This window comes from Carcharodon carcharias, chromosome 21 (assembly GCF_017639515.1).
Source record: "Carcharodon carcharias isolate sCarCar2 chromosome 21, sCarCar2.pri, whole genome shotgun sequence".
NCBI lineage: Eukaryota > Metazoa > Chordata > Chondrichthyes > Lamniformes > Lamnidae > Carcharodon > Carcharodon carcharias.
The window spans coordinates 82,528,907-82,540,096 of NC_054487.1; the positions used below are offsets into that span (position 1 = coordinate 82,528,907).

At 40.2% G+C, this 11,190-nt stretch overlaps 1 protein-coding gene across 2 annotated transcripts in view; it reads left to right on the forward strand.

The window, feature by feature from the left end:
* cry1b (cryptochrome circadian regulator 1b) overlaps positions 1-5,672 on the forward strand; it is a 29,171-nt gene extending 23,499 nt beyond the window's left edge. The window contains exons 10-13 of one of the 2 annotated variants that reach the window (XM_041216027.1): positions 977-1,072; positions 2,783-2,842; positions 4,783-4,886; positions 5,315-5,672. In XM_041216027.1, the coding sequence (XP_041071961.1) occupies positions 977-1,072; positions 2,783-2,842; positions 4,783-4,886 (260 nt within the window). In that variant the 3' untranslated portion in view covers positions 5,315-5,672. The remainder of the gene's footprint in view (positions 1-976; positions 1,073-2,782; positions 2,843-4,782; positions 4,887-5,314) is intronic. The other variant, XM_041216028.1, reaches the window with a different exon arrangement.
* The last annotated feature ends 5,518 nt before the right edge of the window (positions 5,673-11,190 follow it).

Below are 11,190 nucleotides of genomic sequence, written 5' to 3' on the forward strand. Positions count from 1 at the left end.
GTGCCAGGAAAGGTATTTTCTAAGCAATAGCCAGGAAACTGGGTAATATTACATTCCTTGCTACAGCTACCTCTTGACTGGAAAACCTGTTGGTTCTCACAGGTCTCTCTTCTCATTCTACACCTCTCTTTGGGCCTCTTTTAAAATGGGTGTGTTCATTGGCAATGTCTGTAAAACTGATGTATTGAGCAATCTATATTTCTTAGCTTTGATTTGTGGCCGGATTCGATCTCCCCACGCAAGTGTATTCACCCTATTACTGTGTCAGTGTCGAGTGCATGTGTAGAAACAAATAAAGAAATAGATTAATTACCTTTTATGGTCTTTGTCTTTCATTAGGAAGCTTGATCTGCACATTGTGCTCCACTGGCCATGTCGGGACTTCAGGGGCCCATTTCTCTTCTGTAACAAACAATAGGATTTTTATACCATACAAGAAAAGGAATGCCCCATGTTGAGGGATACTTACCAATATTGACACGTTCTCAAGTCCAAATATCTTAAAGGGAGATTGTCCATTTATATAATTTGTACAGAATGCAATCCTTCCTAGTCACAGTTTGATGTGGAGCACGTTTTCTAATGAAGAATGAAGATAGGCCCACAAGATGAATCATTTTTAAATATATTAGGATTGAGAATAAAGCACAAGGACTGGGATTATCTTTATCAAAAGGACAAATTTTCAGTCTTGCATGTTTGTTTTAACAATGTCTAGCACTAATCTTCAATAGAAATAAACCATTTTTGTATTCTGTTGATTAACAGGACAGGTTACATAGAATATACAGAACAGAAACAGGCTAGTGTTTATGCTGCACACAGGTAATATGTTACAGTGAATGAAATGCCAGCCTATATTTCGAGTGGAATGCAAGTCACAGATAACATTGCCTTCCCTCTTGCTTAATGTTTCAAATTAAACAGAAGTTAGGTAAATGGACAACTTTATTTATGAAGTTTACTTTCTTTTTAGGTCTTCTTGCGTCAGTGCCTTCTAACCCTAATGCACTTGGCGGAGCTATGGACTATTCACCGGGAGAGAGCACACACAGATGCAGTAGCATAACAGGTAGATAACCCAGCTCAAAGATGGTTGGACTTGTTTCCTGTGTGGGGAGCTCCAGTTTTACAAATGGAGACATGTTCTCTTTGTTTTCTCCATTGTATAAACATATATAATGAGTATTTGTTGTACTGAAAAGCAATTAGAATACCTACTCCGATTTTCAGTTGCTTTCCAATGAAATGTCACCATTTTCTTTTTTTTGGGAATAAACTCAAATTAGTTTAAAATCATTTACAAAGTACTTAAAAATAAATTTATCAGACTTTTAGAACATGATTCATATTGAGTGTTATGCCTTCAACATGTTTTCCTTAAACTAACAATACACTTGAAATGTAGTTGTTGAATTTATGGTAATTGGACTGAGTTCCCAATTCAGAATAAAATATTGTTGGGAAACAACAGGACCTTATATTTATATAGCACCTTGAACACAATTAAACACCCTAATGTGCTTCAAAGATGCATTATATTAAAAAAATGACACTGAGCCACATAAGGAGATATAAGGGTAGGTAACCAACTGCTTGGTCAAAGAGGTATGTTTTAAGATGTCATAAAGGAGGAAAGTGAGGTGGAGAGGTGTAGGGAGGGAATACTAGAGCTTAGGGCGTTGGCAGCCAAAGACCCAGCCACCAATGATGGAGTGATTAAATAGTCAAATCTGGCAGTAACAAAGGATTTCAGCAACAGAAGAGCTGAGACAGGGGTGGAGATGGGCGATGTCACAGAGATGGAAATAGGTGAAATAATGAGAAGAGTAAAGTGGAAAGGTTCTTGAATTGTTTTGCTAACGGTGCCAGGATACTGCAAATAATGGAGAGTCCAATTAAGTTAGTGAATAGTTATGCAACTTCATAGCTATTTGAAATATTTGTTCCACATTGTTAGCTCTCCTTTAAAATCTTGTTATCTACCACTTCGCCCGTCCTGTCCCAAATTTCTTCCTAAAATACCTTCCCTCCTTTTCTTAGACTTTGCAGAATAACAATTTGTGGTGGTTTTGATCCTCATTTCAGTTCCCCTTGCTCTCTCCTTTAAATTCATCACCAACTTGTCTTCCCTAAACTCTCCTTTGCTTAATAACTGTACCCTCAACATTGCCAACCCCTGTGGCCTCTCTACTCCTCTGGCCCCAGTCACTGATAATGCCACTTCCGAACATTTCCTTGTATCCTTCTCTACCTACAGCCCCTAGAAAATATCTCTTCTCTCCAATTTGCTTGGAACTGCACTTTGAAACTCCCAACTGCCCTCCTGGAGGGAGTGAAAAATATTTATTTGTTTTAAGTGTTATTTCTTAGAATGCATGTTTAATATGCAGACACAGCTCTGTCCAAGTGCTTCTGTTTTTTTTTGCACACTTATACCCTACAGCAGTAAGCATTAGCTATTCCTTCAGACGGGTTCCTTTCTCTAGCAAAAATGCTACCTTTGAAGTGAAAGTTTAGTTTGAGTTAACTTTGAATCTGAAACTGTGAAGCCCCATAGCAGTCCAGTTTTGCTAACCCTAGTATTGTGCATCTGGTAAACTGCCTCAGGACTTTGCTGTTTCAAATCAACAAAGACCTCTTTGCTCCAGGCTTGCATGTACTCCTGTAAGTTTTGCTCCTTTCTAGGTGGGTTTCTATCCATCATTATATTGCTGTTGAGATCATTCATATCTGCATTGAGAAACAACTTTTACTTAAAAATTGTCTTCCTCATTCTCAGGATATCCCAAAGTGCTTCACAAACATTCAGTTATCTTGAAGTGCAGTTATTCTGATACAGGTAAATGTGGCAGCCATTTTGTACCCAGCCCAGCCTCTTTGTAATTCATTGTATGGGGTGGAGTGGAAGGAAGGGCGGGATGGTGCATCTGTAGAGGCTGATGCCAGGGAAGGACAGCCAGAGTTCCTGCTCCTCATTGCTGTCTACTGACATCCAGTGGCCAGGAACATCAGTTGTGATGTTTGGGCTCGGGCTCAGCTCTGAGAGCTCACACTGTCAAATAACCTGTTGAGTGAGGCTCACTTGGGAAAAGGTGAATGGTGCTGGTGGAAATGAGCCCATTGTTTACTGCCTCCAGGAGAGGAGGGCAGGGAAGCTACATTTAGTGAAGAATGAGTTTGTTTAAGGTCATCCAATGTGGAACATAAGTTTATTTGTAATCTAATTGAAACATTTTTCTAAATGATTTACTAAAATAGGTTCTTTAATTTTTTGTAATCTATCTAAAAATATACCCAGTAAACTTTGTGGCTGGATCATTAATTTTCTGAATTTGAGAGATGTGGAGGCTGATTGAATTATGTTAACCCTTGTCAGTTTACCCAGTGCCAAGAAACAAATGTAAGAATACATTTTCAGATCAAATGAAAGTGTTCCTTTGGTAAAGCTGGCTTTTTCAGCAATGTCTAATGTAGCCAGCTATATATAATATTATTATCTTATAATAACTCAAATCTTCCAGTCTCTGGATGGTCATACCCCGGAAGATGGGCTATAGGACCCCTCAGAAGCTCCATTGCAGGGATTCCATGAGAATTGCCTGGGACTGCCAGGGGTATGGACAGGATAAATAGTGAGAAACTGTTCCCATTCAAGGGAGCATCAAGAACTAGAGGTCATAGATTCAAAATAATTGGCAAAAGGTGTAAAAGTGATGTTAGGAAAATTTTTTTCACCCACAGCATGATTGGAGTCTGGAGGGTGGTGGAGGCAGGTTCAATCAAGGTATTCAAAAGGGGATTGGATGGCTATCTGAAAAAAAAAAGAATGTGCAAAGCTCTGGGGATAAGGCAGGGGAAAATGGTCTTTCAGAGAGCCAGTGCAGACTCGATGGGCCAAATGGCCACCTTGTGCATGGTAGAGATTCTGTGGAAGTTTGAACTTCTAATGGACAAATCCCCTGCGCCCAGAACCCTTCAAAAAAAGCCTCCAGCTCCAAGATAGAGTCAGAGACTTTTGGGGGGGGTTCCAACTCACTTACCTGGATAGTTAGCCAGGAATGTTAGACAGGAAGAACTATGTCTAAGTACTGGGTAACAATGCAACTGACACCCTGACTCCCCGCTGACCCCCTGATGCTCCAACCCCCAAGCCCTCCGACTCTCCCCCACACCACCCCCCCCCCCAACACCCCCACCACCCGACCTGACCCTGCCACCCCATTCCGCTGGCAACCTACCTACCCATGTCACTCGCACTCATTCACCAATACAGTGAAAAGTTATTTAAACGTCCTAAAGTTTTTCACTGTAGTGAATGAAGGCTTATCAAAATATGGCAGCTGGTGCTGTAAAAAGGGGGCATAGCTTAGCTTCCTCCAACGATCTTGCCTACAAAGAAGGACTTCCAGAACAGTTATGCTCCGCATTTCTGAAGAGCCCTGGTTTAGAAGTCCAGGCCAGAAATGTGGAGCTATGGCGCTGTGCTTAAATAAAGAGGAGCAAGTGGCAATCCGATGGTGATTGGCACTCCTCAGAAGATTCGGCCTAATATAACATAAAATAAAATAATGTAAATACCCTGTGTGTGCATCTGATCACTCTGCAGGCTGCTTTACAAATGAGAATGGACAAGGGCACAGTAACTTGATTTAGGCAAGGAGACTTGCAACCTTTTTAGTGTTTTATTTGATATAAGTACAAGCAAAGTACTGAAGAGAATTTTGTACATTTAAGATAAGCTTGATTTTAGCTGAAGTTACCGTGAATTTTGTATTTCAGGGAGGAGTTGCTTGAGCAGCAGCCTAAGCTCTGGAAAACAGCCCAGTCCTGGGGAACAAATGCCAGCAGAAGGGCCTAAAGTTCACAGGCAAAGTAGTAACTAGGTAAGGACATACAGACAGGCACAATACAAGTCCTTTCAGATACAAATGTGGATTTTATGGCAGGAAAAAGACTATTACCCTCCATGCCAGCACATGACCTTAATCACATTTACCCAGCCTGTTCCCATATCCGTTCATCCACTTACCTGATGCAATGTGAGTGTTAACATGGATGGATGGGATCAAGACTCAGCTTCCTGTCCATTTGGTGCAAAGCCAAGGAGAACAGTCAGAAGAGACTGCATTTTTGGATCTGCATTTATTGAAATTGAGTGCAACTGATAACGTATTTAGATGTTTTAAACTTATGTTGAAAATAATTAAAGTGTTGGATTTAATATTTACAAATTATTTTCAGGTGTCTTACAGAGCAAAGCCAATAGTTGACCCGGGTGCACTGCTAAATTCCGTGTTTATTTTTCTTTCAGGGCACTTGGAAACAAGGTGGGGAAATAGAAAGATACATTCGGAAGAATTACAACCAAGGAAGATTATAGCGCAGATTGAGTGATCTGGATGTTTATTTTTAAGGAAAATGTTGACCTGAAATATGGAGAAGGAAAGATTGAGAAATGCATTCTGTAAGTGTTTGCACAAGTTTAGCAAAGATGATACGGCAAGGTTGGAGTGAAAGGTCATTAAATACACCTGTAAATAATTAATTTGAATTTCCTAAGTTAAATCCTGTAAATTATTGATAGCATGTTTAGTTTTAGACATCTATTTTTATAATATTCCATCCACATGCAATATTTAATTTTGTAAATAAAAAGGCAGAGTTGTGTATCTGATTGTGCCATCATTATTTCAGCATCCGCCTTTGTCCCTCTGACATCTCACAGTTGAGCTGCTCCTCCCTGTCCCCTTCTCAATCAGACCCATGTACAAACTTAGACCAAAATGTACAAAAGAATGATGAGTGGACCCTTGAACTGTTGTAAATGCTCACACTAAAAATACTATACAGGGGCTGGAACAGAGGCAGACGGGTGTGGAATTTCCCTCTAGGCCTCTGGCAACATGTCTTAATTCGATGAATTGACCAGCTTGCAAGCGACGGATAGTCCATTCACCTCATTTAGGGTCTATTAAGGCGTGTTGTCAGAGGCTGACTGGAATTTTCCAGTTGGCCTCCAGGTGGTGGGAGACAGGCCAGTCGCTTAAAGGCCATCTGCCCAGTGGCAAACCTGGGGCAGGTTGCCGGGGGGTGGTGCAGCACACCTGACAGGCTTAGATGCCCCCCCCCGTCGGTCTGCCTGGAGCAGTGGAGTGGTTGACTCCCCAACATGGTGACCTATTTTTTATTTCAGATTTTAAAAAGTTGTAGAAATGGCAACTCCATTTTGAAGGCTCTCTCTCTCTCATTTACCTGCCATGGCATCTGCTGCTGTTTCCTATATCAGGAAAATCATAGGTGAATGAATGGGCTTCTGATCCCCATTTCAGCCTGATGGTGGGGTCATGAAACCCACAGGAAAATCCTGGCCTTGGTATCAAAAACTCAAATGGAACACTGGTATAGTCAAGACTACTTGTATAAAACTTGTAGAGCAGACTGAGTAACAAACCAGCAATGACAATTTTCATTTATATAACTTCTTTAACATAATAAAACATCCCAGGATGCTTCACAAGGATATTATAAACACTCTTTCCCTCAGTTGGAGGAAATTTATGCTCATCTACTACTAATTGTCAGACAAGAAATCTGTCAATTTAGTGAGTGGACAGGTTGAGAGAGGTAGTGGTGAGGAAGAGCTGGGTATCATCAGCGGATATTTGAAAACTAATGCTGTGTTTCAGGCTGTAATTAGAGGAATTCAGGGTGGCACATGGGTGCACAAACAAGAGACAATGCTCAGGCCAGAGTTGTATACATCCATTTTCTAAATTTTGTAGATCAATTAACATCATATGGAGAAAAATAAGTTAATGTTTCAGTTACGATCCTCATCAGAACACACAGACCTGCACCATCTATCTTTTAAATATCTGTGTTGCATCTGGTGAAACAGCCAGAATCAGGAGCATAAACTGGAAAAACATTTTTTAAAAATCGAATAAATTATTGCACAGATGTGTTTGTTTCTGTTCCTCTGTCTCATATGCATTTATGATAGTGGCTTTCTAATGCTCAATAGTAACCCAATAGGGATTCAGACAATATGATAAACTGGGTGAGGAGAGAACAGGCTGGGAAATGGGAAATTAAAAAGAACCAGGATTCCTCATTTGGGAATATCAAAACGATATCCTTCTGTTCTGCCTATGTTTTAGAATCTTTCCATGTTTATATATTTGAATAATAAACATAAAAAGAATAAAGGAGATCTTGTACAAAAGCAAAATACTGCAGATGCCGAAAATCCGAAACAAAACAGAAAATGCTGGAAGTATTCAGCAGGTCAGCAGATCTGTGGAGAGAAACTGTTAGGCCTTCAGGTTCACAATGAAGCTGCTTTTGTATTGTTAAGGGTATGAAATGTGCAAATCTTTTTCCCCTCATGTTTGTTGCTATTTAGTTTAAATGCTAGGTAAGTTGATCTAGGATAGTCACACAATAATAGTAGCTGAAGACATAAAGTTGGTGAATTGCTACATCAGATTTACTCCTGCAGCCCATGATTGGGTGTAGCAAAGAGATTTGTAGGAATGTAATCAACAAGGTTCAAATTGGTAGTCAGCTGGAATATTTCCCACTCTCCTAGATGAGTCAAGTTGTACATACAAAGAATTAAGTTCAAAAATTTAGGACAGAGTAATTAAGCTCGACTGACACTCCTACCACTGAAATGCATATCCACACTTCCCATGACTGGTGCACAAACTACGTGTCTGGTGCAATGTACAGGATGTACTGCAGCAAATCCCCAAATTACTATCACATCTACGTCCAGTGACCCCCACCAGTCCAAAGAACAAGCGCATCAAAAGACTATGGGAACATCAACACTTGCAAGGCCCACACTATCCTGGTTTGGGAATATATTGCTATTCTTTCACCATCAGCATGTCAAATCTCTGTCTAGCAGTGTAGTGGATGTAATTACATTACAAAGAGATCAAAGCTGGGAACTAAAACTCCAGGAGTATGTGACTTTTCGAAAGGACAGGCAGGAAGGAAAGGGTGGTGGGGTAGCTTTGTTAGTACAAGGTGAAATAAATATGAGAGCAAGAAATGATCTTGGATTGGAAGATGTAGAATCCATATGGGTGGAGGTAAGAAATAACAAGGGAAAACAGACACTGGCCTGGGAGCAGTCTATAGGCCCCCTAACAGTAACTATACTGTAGGATAGAGAATAAATCAGGAAATAATGAGGGCATGTAAAAAAGGCAGTACATTAATCATGGATGACTTTAGTCTTCATGTAGATTGGGAAAGTCAAATTGGCAGAGGTAGCCATGAGCAAGAACTCATAAATTGTATTCGGGACAGTTTCCTAGAACAATATTTTCTGGATCCAACCAGGGATCAGGCTATTTTGGATCTGGTAATGTGTAATGAGGCAGGTTTAATATTTTCACCTCATTTCTCTATTTCCTTAGTTCTGACGAAGGGTCATACGGACTCGAAACGTCAACTGTATTCCTCTCGCAGATGCTGTCAGACCTGCTGAGGTTTTCCAGGTATTTTTGTTTTTGTTCTGGATTTCCAGCATCTGCAGTATTTTGCTTTTATCTCAGGTTTAATAAATGATCTCCAAGCAAAAGATCCCCTAGGAAACAGTGACCATAACATGGTAGAATTTATCATTCAGTTTGAGAGTGAGAAACTTGGATCGGAAACAACTGTCCTAAACTTAAATAAGGATCATTACAAAAGAATGAGGGCTGAGTTGGCTGCAGTGGACTGGGAAAGGAGTTTAGCAGAAAAGACGGTTGATGAACAATGGCAGATGTTTAAGAAAATAGTTCATGACTCACAGCAAAGATGTATCCCAGTGAGGAAGAAGGATTCTAGGAATGGGATAAACCAACCCTAGTTAACCAAAGAAGTTAAGGATAGTATCAGATTGAAAGAAAAAACATACAATGTGGCAAAGATTAGTGGTAAGCCAGAGGATTGGGAAAGTTTTAAAAACCAACAAAAGATGACCAAAAAATAATAAAGAGGGGAGAAAATAAATATTGAGGGTAAACTAGCAAGTAATATTGAAACGGACAGCATGAGCTTCTTTAAATATATAAAAAGGAAGAGAGAGGCCAAAGTGAACATAGGCTGCTTAGAGAATGAGGCTGGGGAAATAATAATGGGAAACCAGGAAATGTCAGAGGAGTTGAATAAATACTTTGCATCAGCCTTCAGGTTGAAGATACTAATAGCATTCCAAAAATACTAAATAATCAAAGGGAAAAAGGGGTGGAGGAAATCAATAGAATAACTATCACTAGAGAAAAAGTGCTAGAGAAACTAATGGGGTAGAAGGCCAATAAGTCCCCTGGACTTGATGGGTTGCATCCTAGGATATTAAAGGAATTAGCTACAGAGATAGTGGATGCACTGGTAGTAATCTTCTCCAAGAATCCTTAGATTCTGGAAAAGTCCCAGAGGATTGGAAAACTGCTAATGTGACATCCTTATTCAAAAAGGGAGGGGGACAAAAAGCAGGTAACAATAGGCCAGTTAGCTTAACATCCGTCATTGGGAAAATGTTAGCATCTATTGTAAAGGATGTAATAGCAGAGCATTTAGAAATGCATAGTATAATCAAACAGAGTCAGCATAGCTTCATGAAGGGGAAATCATGCCTGACAAATTTATTAGAGTTCTTTGAGGAGGTAACAAGCAGGATAGATAAAAGAGACCCAGTAGATGTAATATATTTGGATTTCCAAAAGACATTCGATAAGGTACCACACATAAGTCTACTTAACAGGATAAGAGCCCATGGTGCTGGGGGTAGTATATTTGCATGGATAGAGAATTGGCTAACCACTAGAAGACAGACAATTGGGATAAGTGGGGCATTTTTAGGATGGGAACCTGTAACTAGTGGAGTGCCACAGGGATCAGTGCTGGGGCCACAATTATGTATAATATACTTTACTGACTTGGATGAGGGAAGTGAATGTACTATCGTCAAATTTGCTGATGACATAAAAATAGCTGGGAAGGCAAGTGGTGAAGATTACACTGTCTATAGAAGGATATAGACAGGTTAAAGTTGGTGGGCAAAAGCTTGGCAGATGGAATATAATGTGGAGGATATGCACTTTGGCAGGAGGAATAGAGGAACTGAATATTATATAAATTGAGAAAGACTGGAGAAAGCTGCAGCACAGAGGGATTTGGGGGTCCTTGTGCATGAATCCCAAAAAGCTAACTTACAAGTTCAGCAGATAATAGAGAAGGCAAATGGAATGTTGGCCTTTATTTTAAAGGGAATGGAGTATAAAAATTGGGAAGTCTTGCTAAAACTATACAAGGCACTAGTTAGACCACACCTAGAATACTGTGAACAGTTTTGGTCCCCTTATCTAAGGAAAGATATACTGGCATTGAAGGCAGTCCAGAGAAGATTCACTAGGTTGATCCCAGGTATGGAGAGATTTTCTCATGAGGAGCAGTTGTGTCAGTTGGGCCTGTACTCATTGGAGTTTAGAAGAATGAGAGGCGACCTTATTGAAACATATAAAATTCTTAGGGGGCTTGACAGGGTAGATGCTGAGAGGTTGTTTCCCCTTGTGGGAGAGTCTAGGACAAGGGGGCATAATCTCAGAGTAAGGAGTCATTCATATAATTCAGAGACGAGGAGGAATTTCTTCTCTGAGAGGGCAGTGAATCTGTGAAAGATTTTACTGCAGAGGGCTGTGGAGGCTGGGTTGTTAATTATATTCGAGACTGAGATAGACAGATTTTTGATCAGTAAGGGAATCAAGGGATATGGGGGAAAGGCAGAAAGTGGAGTTGAGGATTATCAGATCAGCCATGATCTCACTGATTGGTGGAGCAGATTCGATGGGCCGAATGGTGTACCTCACCCGAATCATAATAAAAAGAAACTCATCGAATCGTAAATGGCCCAAATTTTGCAGTCAGAGGTAAAACGATGGCGTTCGTTGTTGATGTTAAAAAAAAACCGCCCACAAAGGTCTTCTGTTCTCCCCATTTCCCAATTGAAGTATGGCTGGTGCAAGCGGCGGTGATATTGACAAGCAGGCAGGCAACCAATCCAATTGAAGGATTCACACACGACGCAGCATGGAGTTAAAAACACGATTTAAACATTCAGATAGTGAAATAAGCGATGATGTTATGATAATGAGGATGAGCAAATGTTTAAAATAAAGTACGTTTTTA